The sequence below is a fragment of the Lampetra fluviatilis genome (genome assembly GCF_964198595.1).
Source record: "Lampetra fluviatilis chromosome 45 unlocalized genomic scaffold, kcLamFluv1.1 SUPER_45_unloc_1, whole genome shotgun sequence".
In the NCBI taxonomy this organism is placed as follows: domain Eukaryota; kingdom Metazoa; phylum Chordata; class Hyperoartia; order Petromyzontiformes; family Petromyzontidae; genus Lampetra; species Lampetra fluviatilis.
In genome coordinates this window covers 1,047,085-1,065,077 of record NW_027620425.1, presented here as the reverse complement: position 1 = coordinate 1,065,077, position 17,993 = coordinate 1,047,085, and the positions used below count along the sequence as shown (strand labels likewise).

The 17,993-nt window shown below is 50.1% G+C and overlaps 1 protein-coding gene across 1 annotated transcript; it reads left to right on the top strand.

Moving 5' to 3' along the window:
* The first annotated feature begins 1,906 nt into the window (after positions 1-1,906).
* Positions 1,907-17,707, top strand: ILKAP (ILK associated serine/threonine phosphatase). Its single transcript, XM_078884422.1, has 10 exons — positions 1,907-2,143; positions 4,094-4,210; positions 5,043-5,157; positions 5,545-5,651; positions 6,495-6,588; positions 7,398-7,485; positions 8,920-9,035; positions 11,080-11,199; positions 13,543-13,624; positions 15,074-17,707. Exons 1-10 carry the CDS (start codon positions 2,107-2,109, stop codon positions 15,233-15,235), a joined length of 1,038 nt encoding a protein of 345 aa, XP_078740548.1. The 5' UTR covers positions 1,907-2,106; the 3' UTR covers positions 15,236-17,707.
* The last annotated feature ends 286 nt before the right edge of the window (positions 17,708-17,993 follow it).

The window sequence follows — 17,993 nt, the reverse complement described above, 5'->3', positions numbered from 1 at the left end:
TCGGCCACAACGCAAGCAGCCGTCCTCAGGTGAAAACCAGGTCCGTCGAGGCGACAGAGTCTGAATGACGTCGTGAGAATAATTTTATTATGTTTTATTTTTATTATTTTATTACTTCCCTTCTACGTGACTTTACCGAAAGAACCAAGAAGATGAATTACCACGCGCAGTTAATCCTGTACAAACCTTCTGTCGATAGCTTCGATAACACATCTTTTGTACCAGAAATTAATTTCTGTATTTTATGTACCGTGCCAAATCTGACTGGGATGTTTTGTTTTTCCAAACATCTGGCTAATTTATCAGTTATTCCCGCGATGTGCGGTATTTTGATCGTTTTAATTACTTGGGCAGTTATTTGATTTGGTTTTGGCATTCAATGCCCTGTTGATTTGTGCATCATTGTAACTGTTAAATTGCACTTCTCAGACTATCACCATCTGACCCTTAATTGGTCTTGGTTGCATTGATTAAAAGATTTAATCAAGTAGCATTGCATTGATTAAAGTAATTTCTTACACTCACAATACATGCATCTACGAGTGTTTGTCCACAATAGATGTTGCATTTTTGTGTTAGATCGCATGAATAGAAGTGTAGTAGTGTTTTGTCTCGTTAAACCCCACCACCACCCAAAGTAAGCCAATTCGTAAGGGGGTTTGCCACGTAAACAGAACGTGCTGTGCCAGTTCGTTGCTGGTATAGCACTAACCCGGTGTGTTTGAGAGTAAATTCACGACATTTACAATTATAGTGCAGTGTATAGCGCACTATACACTACACTACACACGACACTACACGAACAAATACACACTACACTACACACGACACTACATTGCACACTACACTACATACGACACTACACACTACACTGTGCAGTAGTGTTGTACTAGTAACAAAATGGCCACGTTCTGTTTATGTGGCACTAAACCTTACTAGTTGGCTGTGTCAGGTGGTGCCCGGGTTGAACGACACCACGTTTATATATTTACGCGAGTGGATGAGTGAGTGGATGGGTGAGTGAGTGGATGGGTGAGTGAGTGAGTGAGTGAATGGGTGAGTGAGTGGATGGGTGAGTGAGTGGATGGGTGAGTGAGTGAGTGAATGGGTGAGTGAGTGGATGGGTGAGTGAGTGGATGGGTGAGTGGATGAGTGAGTGAGTGGATGAGGAGTGAGTGGATGAGTGAGTGGATGGGTGAGTGAGTGGGTGGATGAGTGAGTGAGTGGATGAGTGGGTGAGTGGATGAGTGAGTGAGTGGATGAGTGAGTGAGTGGATGAGTGAGTGAGTGGATGAGTGAGTGAGTGGATGAGTGAGTGGGTGAGTGAGTGGGTGAGTGAGTGAATGGGTGAGTGAGTGGATGGGTGAGTGAGTGGATGGGTGAGTGGATGAGTGAGTGGATGAGTGAGTGAGTGGATGAGTGAGTGAGTGGATGAGTGAGTGAGTGGATGAGTGAGTGAGTGGATGAGTGAGTGGGTGAGTGAGTGGGTGAGTGAGTGAATGGGTGAGTGAGTGGATGGGTGAGTGAGTGGATGGGTGAGTGAGTGGATGAGTGAGTGAGTGGATGAGTGAGTGAGTGGATGAGTGAGTGAGTGGATGAGTGAGTGAGTGGATGAGTGAGTGAGTGGATGAGTGAGTGAGTGGATGAGTGAGTGAGTGGATGAGTGAGTGAGTGAGTGGATGAGTGGATGGGTGAGTGGATGAGTGAGTGAGTGAGTGGATGAGTGAGTGGGTGAGTGAGTGGATGGGTGAGTGGATGAGTGGATGAGTGAGTGGATGAATGAGTGAGTGGATGAATGAGTGAGTGGATGAATGAGTGAGTGGATGAATGAGTGAGTGGATGAATGAGTGGATGAATGAGTGAGTGGATTAATGAGTGAGTGGATACATCACTGAGTGGATGAGTGAGTGGATGAGTGAGTGACTTCATTCGACTTTGGAACAGAGATCTGCACCAGAATTCGGGTCCGGCCCAACTCTACACCGGACCCAGTTCTAGAACGCGGCAGAGACAGCACCGAGTGTAAAACGAACGCGGTGCAAACCCAATTCCGGAACAGGCGCCTTTAAGCTGAGCTAACAACAAAATAAATAAAGAATACAAAGCATGGATCTGTTCGGAGACTTACCAGAGCCGGCGGCAGGTACAGTGATAATTTGTATTTTATTCTGAACAATAACGATAACAACGAATAATCACGAGGGTTTTTTTTTACTTTTGATGACTGCGAGGTGCATTTAGCGCAATGAAACGACGATAGCGAAGAAATCTTTACATTATTTTGCAAGTTGACTAGGCCTCACGCTCGAGGTTACCGTGCTCGGATAGAACCCCCGGCCGGGGTCCAGCGACTCCACTGGCCGCCCGAGGTGGCCAGGCGAAGCCGAAGGCTTCGGCCTAACACATGACTTTTTAAAAAATATTTTTTTATTAAAATAAAAATGTTGCAAATCGCGATACTATTAAAATTACAATATATATGTTTAATCCCCCCCCCCTTTCCACGATTCCATTTTAGATATGGATTATATTAAACTGTTTAGTGCTGGCGCCTTGCAATGCATTTACGGTACGACAGAACGCCAAAAGGCTTAACGTCAATTTAACGTCAATTTAACATCGATTTAAAGTTAATTTAACGTCAATTTATCGTCGATTTATCATCGATTTAGCGTTAATTTAACACGTAGTAGGAGAATTTCGCGACCAATATCCATAATAGACACAGACACACACAGAGACATACACATAGACACTGACACACAGACACAAAGACACAGACAGACAGGCACACTCACAGACACACACAGACAGACACACACAGACAGACACAAAGACACAGACAGACACACACAGACACACATACACACAGACACACATACACACAGACAGACACACACACAGATACACACACAGATACACAGACACAAAGACACAGACAGACACACACACACGCTGACACACACAGACACACACAGACACAAAGACAGACAGACACACAGACACAAAGACACACACAGACACACAGATACACAGACAGACACACTCACACACGCTGACACACACAGACACACACAGACTCAAAGACACAGACAGACACACAGACACACACAGACATACACTCACACACACAGACACACACACACAAAGACACACAGACACACTGACACACACAGACACACTGACACACAGATACACTGACACACACACAGACACACTGACACACACACAGACACACACACAGACACAAATACACACAAAGACACACACAGACACACTGACACACACAGACACACTGACAGACACGGATACACAGACAGCCTGTTACAAACTGTTGGGGCAAGTGCTGCTAGTAGCGAGTAGCAGCAGCACCTATGAAGGCTACCGGCACTAGCTACACACACAGGAGGTGGTGTGGCCAGCACCACCACGCCCGGCCGCCTTTGTCTCTCCCCCAGTGCCAGCGATGTTCACTACACCACCAGCACTACACCACTACACCCACCACCACCGCTACACTACCACCACCACCACCACACCACCACCGCTATACCACCACCGCTACACCACTACACCACCGCTACACCACCACCACCTCATTTGAGGCTGAGTCGACCTAGGGGACGAGGGAATCGAGCTCAGGTGCCAATTCGTTACTTGTACAGCACTAAACCGGTGTCTTGGAGAGCAACAGCCCACTGCAGCATTTACACTTATATTGTAGTGTATAGTGTATAGTAGTGGATTATGTAGTGGATTTTGTGTATAGTGTAGTGGAAAGTGTAGTTTATAGTCTATGATAGTGGTGTATAGTGTAGTGTATAGTGTAATGTATAGTTTAATGTATAGTGTAGTGTATAGTCAATGGTAGTGTAGTGTTTGGTGTAGTATTGTGTAGTGTATAGTAAGGTGTAATGTATAGTGTAGTGTATAGTATATTGTATTGTATGGTAGTGTAGTGCTTAGTGTAGTGTACAGTATAGTGTGTATAGTGTAGTGTATAGTGTAGTGTATAGTGCAGTGTATAGTGTAGTGTATAGTGTAGTGTATCGTATCAGGTGATGCTCACGATGTCTCTGCCTGGGTGGGGTAGAAGGGGCTAAGGAGCCGCCCGCCGCCGAAGACGCGGAACCCCGGGAAGAGCAGCGCGGAGCGAAGAGGAAAGCGGAGGCCAACGCTGACGATCGTGACGAGCCCGAACCCCACACAGGTACGCGTGTAGTGTAGTGGAGCGTGTGTGTAGTGTGTAGTGTAGTGTGTAGTGTAGCGTGTAGTGTAGTGTAGCGTGTAGTGTAGTGTAGTGTGTAGCGTGTAGTGTAGTGTGTAGTAGTAGTAGTTTGGTGTTAGTGTATAGAGTCGTGTAATGTTTAGTGTAGTGTAGTGTGTAGTGTAGCGTGTGTGTAGTGTAGTGTGTAGTGTAGCGTGTAGTGTAGTGTGTAGCGTGTAGTGTGTAGTGTATTGTGTATTGTAGTGTAGCGTGTGTGTAGTGTGTAGTGTAGTGTGTAGTGTAGCGTGTAGTGTGTAGTGTAGTGTGTAGTGTAGCGTGTAGTGTGTAGTGTGTAGTGTAGCGTGTAGCATGTAGTGTGTAGTGTAGTGTGTAGTGTAGCGTGGAGTCGTAGTTTGGTGTGTTAGTGTATAGAGTCGTGTAATGTTTAGTGTAGTGTATAGTCGCGTAGTGTATAGTGTAGTGTATTGCGTAGTGTGTCGCGTATAGTGTACAGTCGTGTAGTTTATAGGGTAGCATAGTGTATAATGTAGTGTATGGTGTAAAGTCGTGAAGTGTATAGTTTAGTCTAGTGTGTAGTGTATAGTGTAGTGTGTAGTGTATAGGTGTGTAGTGTATATAGTAGTGTATTGTGTAGTGTAGTATATAGGGGAGTGTATAAGTTGTGTGTAGTGTATAGTCTAGTGTATAGTGGAGTGTATAACCGGCCAAAAGCCACTCCTAACAGCACTTGCCCCTACAGCCTGCTAGAGGCTACACAGTGGGGGATCTTTGCCTTTATCTTTGTGTGTACCCCCCCCCACCCCGCCCCCCCCAGAGCCGGCCTTGCTGGAGCTGCGAGCCTTCGTGTCGGAGCGGAGGGGCGAACGTGACGAGATGCAGGACGCCCACACGGTCATCCCGTCTCTCACGGAGCGACTACCCCACGGAGTGTGAGAGTAGTGTGTAGTGTAGTGTGTAGTAGTATAGTGTGTAGTGTATAGTGTGTAGTGTAGCGTAGTGTATAGTGTAGTGTGTAGTGTGTAGTGTATAGTGTAGTGTGTAGTGTATAGTGTAGTGTATAGTGTAGTGTAGTGTGTAGTCTATAGTAGTGTAGTGTGTAGTGTATAGTAGTGTAGTGATGATTGATGACGATGATGATAATGATTATGATAACGATAACGTTGATGATAACGATGATGATGATGATGGTGACGACGATGATGACGACGATGATGATGATTATGTTGACGACGATGATGATGATTATGTTTATGACGATAATGATGATGACGATGATGACAATGATGACGACGCTGCCCATGCCGCCCCCGTCCCAGCTCGCGCCTCGCCTACTTTGCCGTCTTCGACGGCCACGGCGGCTCCCGTGCCTCCTCCTTCGCCGCACGTCACCTCCACCAGCAGCTGATGCTGTGCCTGCCCCAGGGTGAGGCCCACGCACAGCCACTACGGAATAATTGCAAATAATAAAAATAAGGAAAATAATAAGAGTAAAAGTAACATTTATAATAAGTAAAATAATAATAAGAAGAAGAAAGAATGAATGATAAGAATTCAAATAACATTACGAATAAGACGTAAAATAATAAGTATAATATCACAACAACAATCCTCCTTTGCCGCGCGTCACCTCTCTGTGGGTCTCTGTGGGTCTCTGTGTGTCTCTGTGTGTCTCTGTGGATCTCTCTGTGGATCTCGCTGTGTCTCTATGTGTCTATATGGATCTCTATGGGACTCTGTGTGTCTCAGTGGGTCTCTATGGATCTCGCTGTGTCTCTGTGTGTCTATATGGATCTCGCTGTGTCTCTGTGTGTCTATATGGATCTATATGGATCTCTATGGGTCTCCGTGGGTCTCTGTGTATCTCTGTCGGTATCTATGGGTCTCTGTGTGTCTCTGTGGGTCTCTATGTGATGTGTCTCTGTGGGTCTCTATGGATCTCTGTGTATCTCTGTCTGTATCTATGGATCTCTGTGGATCTCTGTGGGTCTCTATGGATCTCGCTGTGTCTCTGTGGGTCTCTTTGTGATGTGTCTCTGTGGGTCTCTGGATCTCGCTGTGTCTCTGTGGGTCTCTATGTGATGTGTCTATATGGATCTCTATGGATCTCTGTGTATCTCTGTGTGTCTCTGTGGGTCTTTGTGTGTCTCTGTGGGTCTCTATGGATCTCTGTGTGTCTCTGTGGGTCTCTATGTGATGTGTCTATATGGATCTCTATGGATCTCTGTGTATCTCTGTGTATCTCTGTGGGTCTCTTGCTGAGTTGCAGGAGCCGTCTCCGACCTGGACAAGGAGATCAGGAGGAGCCTCAGGGACGCATTTAAGCAGACGGACGCCGCTTTCCTCAAGCTGGCATCCAGCCAGTGAGTCCCCGTGTGAGCGTGTGTGAGTGTGTGAGAGAGTGTGGGAGAGTGTGAGTGTGTGAGAGAGTGTGAGAGAGTGTGAGAGAGTGTGTGAGAGTGTGAGAGAGTGTGTGAGTGTGCTAGTGTGTGAGTGTCAGTGTCTGTGTGTATGTGTTTGTCTGTGTGTGTCTGTGTCAGTGTGTATGTCTGTGTGTGTGTGAGAAAGTGTGAGTGTGTTAGTGTGTGAGTGCCAGTGTCTGAGTGTGTCTGTGTGTGTGTCTGTGTCAGTGTGTATGTCAGTGTGTAGGTCTGTGTGTGTGTCTGTCTGTGTGTCTGTCTGTGTGTGTGTGAGAGAGTGTGTGAGAGAGTGTGTGAGAGTGTGTGAGAGAGAGAGAGATAGTGTGTGTGTGAGCATGTGTGTGTGTGTGTGAGCGCGTGTGTGTGTGTGAGCACGTGTGTTTGTGAGCTCGTGTGTGTGCGAGTGTGAGGGTGTGAGTGTGAGAGAGTATGTGAGTATGAGTGAGTGGGAGAGTGTGAGAGTGTGTGTGAGTGTATGTGAGTGTGTGTGAGTGTGTGTGTGAGCGTGTGTGTGAGAGTGTGAGGGTGTCTGTGAGTGAGTGTGAGCATGTGAGCGTGTGAGAGTGTGTGTGAGCGTGTGTGTGTGAGCGTGAGGGTGTCCGTGTGAGCGTGTGAGTGCGTGTGTGACCTTGAGGGTGTCTGTGAGAGAGAGTTCCTGTGTGAGTGTGTGAGCGTGTTTAAGATTGTTTGTGTGTGTATGCGTGTGCGTGGAGGCGACGCTCCATTGTTGTTGTTGCGTTTTCTGCCCGCAGGAAGCCGGTGTGGAAGGACGGCACGACGGCTATCTGTGCTCTGATCGTCGACAACGTCGCCTACGTGGCCAACCTGGGGGACAGCAGGGTACCGAGTACACACGGCACGGAGTACACACGGCACGGAGTACACACGACACTTAGTACACACGGCACGGAGTGCACACGACACTTAGTACACACGGCACGGAGTACACACGGCACGGAGTACACACGGCACGGAGTACACACGGCACTTAGTACACATGGCACTTAGTACACACGGCACGGAGTACACACGGCACGGAGTACACACGGCACTTAGTACACATGGCACTTAGTACACACGGCACGGAGTACACACGGCACGGAGTACACACGGCACTTAGTACACATGGCACTTAGTACACACGGCACTTAGTACACACGGCACGGAGTTAACACGGCACGAAGTACACACGGCACAGAGTGCACACGGCACGGAGTATACACAGCACAGAGTAAACACAGCAGTCTGTGTGTGTCTCTGTGTGTGTCTGTCTGTGTGCGTGTGTGTGCCTGTGTGTCTCTGTGTGTCTGTGCGTGTGTGTGTGTCTGTGTGTGTCTGTGTGTCCGTCTGTCTATGTGTGTGCATCTGTGCTTGTGTCTGTGTGTCTGTGCATGTCTATGTGTCTTTGTGTGTGTCTGTGTGTCTGTGTGTCTGTGTGTCTGTGCATGTCTGTGTGTCTGTGTGCATGTCTGTGTGTCTGTGTGTGTGTCTGTGTGTGTCTCTGTGTGTGTCTGTCTGTGTGTGCCTGTGTGTCTCTGTGTGTGTCTGTCTGTGTGCGTGTGTATGCCTGTGTGTCTCTGTGTGTCTCTGTGTGTGTGTCTGTGTGTGTGTGTGTGTCTGTGTGTGTGTGTCTGTGTGTGTGCATCTGTGCGTGTGTCTGTGTGTCTGTGCATGTCTATGTGTCTGTGTGTGTGTCTGTGTGTCTGTGTGTCTGTGTGTGTGTGTGTCTGTGTGTGTCTCTGTGTGTGTCTGTCTGCGTGTGCCTGTGTGTCTCTGTGTGTGTCTGTCTGTGTGCGTGTGTATGCCTGTGTGTCTCTGTGTGTCTCCTTATGTGTGTCTGTGTGTGTGTGTGTGTCTGTGCGTGTGTCTGTGTGTGTGCATCTGTGCGTGTGTCTGTGTGTCTGTGCATGTCTATGTGTCTGTGTGTGTGTCTGTGTGTCTGTGCATGTCTGTGTGTCTGTGTGCGTGTCTGTGTGTCTGTCTGTGTGTGTGTGTGTCTGTGTGTGTGTCTGTGTGTCTGTGTGTGTCTCTGTGTGTGTCTGTCTGTGTGTGCCTGTGTGTCTCTGTGTGTGTCTGTCTGTGTGCGTGTGTATGCCTGTGTGTCTCTGTGTGTCTCCGTGTGTGTGTCTGTGTGTGTGTGTGTGTATGTCTGTGTGTGTATGTCTGTGTGTGTGTGTCTGTCTGTGTGCATGTCTGTGTGTCTCTGTGTGTGTGTCTGTGTGTGTGTGTGTGTCTGTGTGCGTGTGTCCCCGCGTGCGCGTGGCGCCCCCCCAGGCCGTGCTGTGCCGCGCTGCGAGCTCCGCCGTCCTCGCCGTGCCGCTGAGCCGCGAGCACAGCGCGGTGCAGTACGAGGAGCGCATGCGGCTGCAGCGCGCCGGCGCCACGGTAAGGTATGGCCTGGACAGAGGAGCTTCACGTGGTGGTGGTGGCGGTGGTGGTGGTGGTGGGGGTGGTGTTGGGGGTGGGGGTGGTGGCTGGGCTGGCGGGGGTGGTGGCGGGGGTGGTGGGGGTGGTGTTGGGGATGGTGGGGGTGGTGGTCGGGGTGGTGGGGGCGGGGGTGGCGGGGGTGGTGGTGGTGGCGGGGGTGGTGGTTGTGGGGATGGTGGTGGGGATGGTGGCGGGGGTGGTGGTGGTGGCGGGGGTGGTGGTGGTGGCGGGGGTGGTGGCTGGGCTGGTGGGGGTGGTGGTTGGGGGGGTGGTGGTTGGGGTGGTGGTGGGGGTGGCAGGGGTGGTGGGGGTGGTGGTGGGGATGGTGGTGGTCGTGGGGGTGGTGGTTGTGGGGATGGTGGTGGGGATGGTGGTGGTGGTGGGGGTGGTGGCAGCGGTGGTGGTGGTTTCAATGTTGACCTCTGGTGACGTACGTGTTTGCGCACGTGTTTGCGCACGTGTGTGTGTGTGTGTGTACGCAAAAACAACCCCCTACCTCCTCGTGGTGCCGGACGACAACGCTGTGGAGGGCAGTGCCGTGGGGGGAGTGCCAATTTAGATTGGCTATTCCCCTCATGGCGTTTATAACCACCACAGCGGCCAAATGGGGGCTGTGGATGGGTGCAAGGGGCTGGTAACTCCTCCACCTTCAATTAATTACCACAAAACCATGTTACGTATGCCGATGATCTGGTAACTGCTGCTCACTCAGAGGAGGAGTTAGAGGCGCTGCTGCTGAACCTGGAGCGTGCCACTAAGAGGTGGGGCCTTACCAGCAGCCCCACCAAAACTAAGCACCTGCCTGGGTATTTTGTACTATCGGACACTCCACCCCCACAACTCTCAATTGGTGATAGGGCAGTTGTGGAGAGAGTGGAGAGTTTGCCATACCTGGGCAGTGTACTCATGACCGACTCCGGTTTGACAGCAGAGGTCTCACTCAGAATCAGTCGAAAGGCATTATCGTTTCACTGGTTGCGTAACGCTGTGTGGAAGCTACCTGGTCTGTCGCTCCGCACGAAGCTTCAGGTCTTCTCGGCCACGGTCATTCCCTCCTTTCTCTATGCTAGGCTGGCCTGCCTACGATCCATCCTGTGTTTAACCAGGCTGGATTGTATGAGGAGCTCACAAATCCTTGAAAGATCTGGACAAAGTCCCATCGGTGAGCACCTCCGGCGCAGGCAAGGCTGCATTGGCTGGTCATGTAGCCGGCATGCCCAGTCACCGCATGCCTAAACAGCTTTTGTTCGGCTGGATAGAAGGAGCTAAATGGGCGTGGCACGGGCTAGAGAAGAGTTGGAGTGATGTGGTACAGGAGGATGTGGAGCTGAGTGGCCTTTACCGATGACTGATACCAGCGGTGTCAAGATCGGCTTCTGTGGAGGAGGCTCGTGAAGGACGCTACTGGGCAGTTGGAGGCAGTCACCCTCCAACAACAATGGAGGGCAGAGGAGTGACGCTCACAACAATGAGCGGCGCGCCAGGTGGATAAAGCACAACAAGTTGGCACAGTAGGGGGCACAGGTGGTGCATCAGCCAGTCAGTCGACCCGTGGCACCTGGGTCTGTCCCGTGACCTCCTGCCAGCGGGCGTTCAACACTTCACGTGGCCTCAATGTGCACAGAGCCTGGCATAAGCGTCGAGATGATGTCATCGCAACTTAGTGGACAATGTTCGTTGTTGTTGTGTACGCTAACTCCTCATATACAGCAGCAAGCATCGTCAGGGTTCAGGGTGGGACCCACCGCCTCCCGCGTACCAGGCGAGGTAGCCAACATTTCCCGGCCACCGTGATGATGATGAGAGAGAGAGAGAGACGTAAACTCCAAATATACAGCAGCAGCAAGGCATCGCTAGGTTCCGGGATCGAACCCACGAACCTCCCGCATACAAGGCAAGGGAGTCAACATCTCCCAGGTCACTGCTGCTGCCCCCTATGTTGAGATTGTGGAGTGGGGCGAGCGTTGTGTACTGTGCGTGTGTCCTTGCGAACGGCGGTGAACGCAGGGACGGTAGAGTGCTGGGCGTGCTCGAGGTGTCTCGGTCGATCGGCGACGGGCAGTACAAGCGGTGCGGCGTCATCTCGACGCCCGACATCAGGCGATGCCAGCTCACGGCCAACGACAGGTGCAGCACGCGCGGAGACACGCGGAGACGACACGCACAGACATGCAGCACGCGCAGACACGCGTAGACACGTTGCATGTGCAGACACGCAGGGACACAGAGACACGTGCAGACACGCAGCACGCGCAGACACGCGGAGCCACACAGCACACGCAGACACTCAGAGATACAGAGACACTTAGCACACACAGAGACACACAGAGACACTTAGCACACACAGAGACACACAGAGACACACAGACATACAGAACACACAGACACACAGACATACAGAACACACAGAGACACACAGAGACACTTAGCACACACAGAGACACACAGGGACACCCAGAGACATACGGAACACACAGAGACACACAGAGACATTTAGCACACACAGAGACACAGAGACACTCAGCACACACAGAGACACTTAGCACACACAGAGACACCCAGAAACATACGGAACACACAGAGACACACAGAGACACACAGAGACATTTAGCACACACAGAGACACACAGAGACACACAGACACTCGGCACATGCAGAGGCACACAGAGACACTTAGGACACACAGAGACACTTAGCACACAGAGACACACAGAGACACCCAGAGACATACAGAACACACAGAAACATACAAAACACACAGAGACACACATGACACCCAGAGACACCCAGAGACACCCAGAGACACCCAGAGACACCCAGAGACACCCAGAGACACCCAGAGACACACAGCACACGCACGTACTAGAACAGCAGTTTTTATTTCCGTGCGTATGTTGAACTGATTATTGTGCCGTATGTAGTCCAGTCGTGCTGATCGGACGTGTGTCTGTGTGTGTATGTCTGTGTGTGTGTGTCTCTGTGTGTCTGTGTGTCTTTGTGTGTCTTTGTGTGTGTCTGTGTGTCTGTATGTGTCTTTGTGTGTCTGTATGTGTCTTTGTGTGTCTGTATGTGTCTTTATGTGTCTGTGTGTGTCTGTGTGTGTCTGTGTGTGTGTGTCTGTGTGTGCATGATGGTGAGCGGGCCCGGGTAAAACTACGTGGCCGGGAGTCGGAGCCTTTCCCTGTACACCTTGGGGTGCGACAGGGATGTCCTCTGGCTCCCACATTATTTAACATCTATTTCGACTGCGTAGTTCGTGAAGCCTTCAATAGCTGTACCGGGGGAATTACCATTTGGTACAGATATAATGGGAGGCTGATCGACGCCCGGGTGCGATCAAGGGATGGCTCCCTATTGGTCAATCACGTTATGTATGCCGATGATTTGGTAATAGCTGCTCATTCAGAAGAGGAGTTGGAGACGCTGCTGCTGAGACTGGAGTGTGCCACTAAGAGGTGGGGCCTTACCATCAGCCCCACCAAAACTAAGCACCTGCCTGGGTATTTTGTACCATCGGGCACTCCACCCCCACAACTCCCAATCGGTGATGGGGCAGTAGTGGAGAGAGTGGAGAGTTTCCCATACCTGGGCAGTGTGCTCATGACCGGCTCCAGTTTATCAGCAGAGGTCTCACTCCGAATCAGTCGAGCGGCAATATCTTTTCATCGGTTGCGTAACGCTGTGTGGAAGCTACCTGGTCTGTCGCTCCGCACGAAGCTTCAGGTCTTCTCGGCCACGGTCATTCCCTCCCTTCTCTACGCTTGCGAAACGTGGACCCCCCTAGTGGAGCATCTTCGCCGGTTGGAAACATTTAGGCTGGCCTGCCTACGATCCATCCTGGGTTTAACCAGGCTGGATTGTGTGAGGAGCTCACAAGTCCTTGAAAGATCTGGGCAAAGTCCCATCAGTGAGCTCCTCCGGCAGGCAAGGCTGCGTTGGCTGGGTCATGTAGCCCGCATGCCCAGCCACCGCATGCCTAAACAGCTTTTGTTCGGCCGGATCCAGGGGGCTAAACGGGCGCGGCACGGGCTAGAGAAGAGATGGAGTGATGTGGTACAGGAGGACGTGGAGCTGAGTGGACTTGCCTATGACTGGTACCAGCGGTGTCAAGATCGGCCTCAGTGGAGGAGGCTCGTGAAGGACGCTACTGGGCAGTTGGAGGCAGTCGCCCTCCAACAACAACGGAGGGCGGAGGAGCGACGCTCACAACAACGAGCGGAGCGCCGGGTGGCTAGGGCACAGCAAGTTGGCAAGGTAGGGGGCACAGGTGGTGCATCAGCCAGTCATCTCGGTCATCTCGGTCAGTCGACCCGTGGCACCTGGGTCTGCCCCGTGACCTCCTGCCAGCGGGCGTTCGACACTTCACGTGGCCTCAGGGTGCACATGGCCTGGCACCAGCGTCGTGGTGACGTCACCGCCACTTAGTGGCGAATGGCGGTTGTTGTTGTGTTGTTGTTGTGTGTGTCCCAGGTTCCTTCTGCTGGCGTGTGACGGTCTCTTCAAGGCGTTCACCACTGATGAGGCGGTCTCCTTCATCAACAAGAGCCTGGAGGTACAAACACATTAATACATTCTTGATTTGAAGCTTTCGTGACTGCAGGAATCCATACTCTTTGGTTCTTTCGGTTCAGTCACATAGGTAGAAAAATAACAGATCACGACGTTTCGATCGCAACACAAGCAATCGTCATCAGGTGGGACAACCACAGCAAGAACAAAATAAGGAAAAAACCTTACTTCATCAGTTTTTTCTTGCTGTGGTTGTATTATTTTTCTAACTACGTGACTTTAACCGAAAGAACCAAAGAGTACATTCATACATTCATCTATTCATACATTAATCAATTAATACATGAATACATTAATACGTTAATACATTAATCAATTAATATATGAATACATTCATCAATTAATAAATATATTAAATATATTAATTGATGGGATGACGTTGGTGGTGACCTTTGTGTGTCTGTGTCTCTGTGTCTCCCTCTCTGTCTTTCTCTCTCTGAGTCTTTGTCTCTGTGTCTCTGTCTCTCTGTGTCTCTCTCTCTGAGTCTTTGTCTCTGTGTCTCTCTGTCTCCGTGTCTGTGTCTCCGTCTCTCTGTGTCTCTGTCTTTCTGTCTCTCTGTGTCTGTGTCTCTGTCTCTCTCTGTCTCCGTGTCTGTGTATCTGTGTCTCTCTCTCTGTCTTTCTGTTTCTCTGTGTCTGTCTCTGTGTATGTGTCTCTGTATTTGTGTCTGTGTCTCTAGTGGGGAGCGGTAGTGTAGTAGTGGTCAGCGCTACGCTGCGCTACGAACCCGGCGACCTGAGTTCGATTCCCGCTCATGGCCACCAGCAGTGACGATTACTTAAACTGGTCCTGGGCCTCCCCGAGGTCGACTCGGCCTCAAATGAGTACCTGGTATAGCGGTGTGTAGTAAACATCGCTAGCACTGGGGAGACAAAGGCGGCCAGGCGTGGTGCTGGCCACCCACCCCCTCGTGTGCCGTGCCGGTTTGCATCGGTGCCGCTCGCTAACAGCACTTGCCCCAAACAGTCTGTTACAGGCTACACGGGGGAAAAAAGGTGTCAGTTTTGTTGCCAGATAAAAGGGTAAAAAAACAATTATCATATTTTTCTACTGGCAAATGAGGTTCCAATGGTGTAAATGCTTACCCCGAGCTCTCATACTCTAATGGTGCATTGTCTTTGAGTTGTGCGCCTTTTGGCGTCATCTGGTCGAACACCATATGAGACTAGGCTCTAAGGAAAGCTGTCTCAGGTGTGGACCAATCAACTTCAAGGACAGTGCATACATTATCAGAGTTATGTTTTTTGTTTGCATTATGGCTGCAGGTATTGTGGTCAATGCAAACATGACTCCTCGTAAAAAAGGTGTCAGTTTTGTTGCCAGATGAAAGGGTAAAACACCAATTATTACACGGGGGATCTTTGTCTCTTTATCTTTCTGTGTCTCTGTGCGTCTGTGTCTATGTGTGTCTGTGTCTCTGTGTTGTCTCAGGTTCCCGAGGGGTCCTCCTCGTCCTCCTCGTCCTCCTCCTCGTCTGCGCGTGCCGAGCGCTGGGCGAGTTCGTGCGTCCGCGTCACCACCGAGGCGGTGCGCCGGGGGAGCGCCGACAACGTCACGGCCGTGCTGGTCCAGCTGCACTCGCCCCCGCAGTGACGTCATCGCCGGTGACGCCCCCCCCGCAGTGACGTCATCGCCGGTGACGTCACCGACAACGTGGCCGGCAACGTCACGGCAGCGCTCGTCCCCCCCGCCAATGATCTCATCGTCGTTGACGCACGCGCGCACACACACAGACACACACACAGAGACATCGGTACACACACACAAAGACACACACACAAAGATACACACGCACAAAGACACACACACACAAAGATGCACACACACAAAGATGCACACACACAAAGATGCACACACACAAAAGACACAGACACAAAGACCCACACACACAAAGACACACACACAACGACACACACACAAAGACACACACAGGTAGACACACACAGGTAGATGCAGACACACACAGTCACACAAACATAGACACACAGACACACAAACACACAGCCTTGCTTCTCAAACGCGTTCTCATGGCGAACGCTCGCCCACCGGCAAATCCCTCGGGACGAATTTCGACGTCCGTCCCACCACCACCACCCCCACCACACCACCACCTTCACACCACCACCACACCACCACCACCATCACTACACCGCCACTACACCACCCCCCCTACACCATTACACCACCACCACTACACCACCACCACCGCCACACCACCACCCCTACACCACCACTACACCACCACCCCTACACCACCACCCCTACACCACCACCGTCACACCACCACCACCCCCACTGTCGTCGCTCTCTTGTCGTCATGCTAAGATCAAGTTCAGGTCGCGTGACCGCGTCGATGTCGTTAGAGCCCCGCCCACCGCCCGACGCAGCCAATCGGTGAGCTTCGGTGTCACGGGAACAGAGCTCACTCAGTTCGTGACGAGTACAGCACTCGTGTGTAGTGTATAGTGCATAGTGTAGTGTATAGTAGTGCATAGTGTAGTGTATAGTGTAGTGTATAGTGCATAGGGTAGTGTATAGTAGTGCATAGTGTAGTGTATAGTTTATTGTGTAGTGCAGTGTAGTGTATAGTTTCTAGTGTAGTGTATAGTGTAGTGTATCGTAGTGTATAGTGTCATGTATAGTGTAGTGTATACTAGTTTATAGTGTAGTGTAGGGTATAGTGGTGTATAATAGTGTATAGTGTAGTGTATAGTGGTATATAGTAGTGTATAGTGTAGTGTATAGTTTATAGTGTAGTGTGTAGTTTATAGTGTAGTGTATAGTGCATAGTGTAGTGTATAGTAGTGCATAGTGTAGTGTATAGTTTATTGTGTAGTGCACAGTGTAGTGTATAGTGTAGTGTATAGTTTATAGTGTAGTGTATAGTAGTGCATAGTGTAGTGTATAGTTTATTGTGTAGTGCACAGTGTAGTGTATAGTGTAGTGTATAGTTTATAGTGTATAGTGTAGTGTATAGTAGTGCAGTGTAGTGTATAGTTTCTAGTGTAGTTTCGATTTAAAGCTTTCGTGACTGCAGGGATTCATCTTGTTGTTTCTTTCGGTAAAGTCACGTAGAAGGGAAATAATACAATTATTTATTTTATTTTATTATTTCCCTTCTACGTGACTTTTCCGAAAGAACCAAGAAGATTATAGTGTAGTGTATAGTGTAGTGTATCGTAGTGCATAGTGTCATGTATAGTGTGTATAGTGTAGTGTAAACTAGTTAATAGTGTAGTGTGTAGTATAGTGTAGTGTATGGTAGTGTATAGTGTAGTACACTAGTACAGCACACCGGTTGTATGTTGGAGAGCAAAGCCACGACATTTACAATCCGAGCCCCGTGACGTTTCGCCGGTAATCACAACGACCGGCTTCATCAGGCGACAGCCGCGGATTTGTGGAGAAATCCTCCTCCTGCTTTGCTGAATGAATAAGAGGGGATAGACGTGATGGCACCACTTGTGAGCGCTTCTTTGGGCGATTTTGGAGGGGATTAATGCCTTTAAATCACCGTGGGTTCCTCGTACGGTCATCAACGTACGTTGAGCACTTGCGCTGTGTGAGCGGTTCGTCGGAAATTGGCCGTCCATAAATGGCGTCACGCGATTTTTGACGATTTTTGACCCCCCCCTTCGTCACAAAAAGTCAGACCCCCCCCCTCAAATATGACGTCACAAAGCTCTGCCCCCTTCCCCCCCCAAAACCATATTTACCTTTTGAAAATAAAAGATGCTTCAAATCGCTTTAAACTAATGTCATTGTAGTGCGTTTTTAATGTGGTGCCGCACTCAACAATTCTATGTTTAAAGTTGCGCATTTTGTTGTGTCGTCACATTTCTCAAACCCCCCCCCTTCCGTCGTCACACATCGTCACAAATATCTGACCCCCCCCCCCCCAGGTGCATGACGTCATTCATGGACGGCCCCAAATGGGACTTCTGAGCCCGCATTTTGCCCTTCAAAGCGACGGTGTCGATCACTCGGCAGAGAGGGAGAGACTCGGAGAACCGAGAATTCTGTCTTAATCACGTGCGATTGAAAATCTAATGAATAAAAAAAATGCAAAACCCGTGATGTCAGCAGCGCCACGTGAGTTCTCCGCCACAGCTAACCAGGTTTTTTATTTCTTATGTTTTTTATATTATAAAAAAAAAATCTTTTTTTTCTTATGATAATTTTATTATGTTCTTTTTTTCTTCCCATGGCCACCAACTCGCCGCGGCCGTGAGTCCCGACTTAACCGCGTCTGGAATCGAACCCAGGTGGTGTTTTTTTTTTTTGGAGATGCCGCCCTTCCACCCAGAGCACGCGACCGCGGTTCCGGCGTTCTCTTTCGAGGACTTTTTAT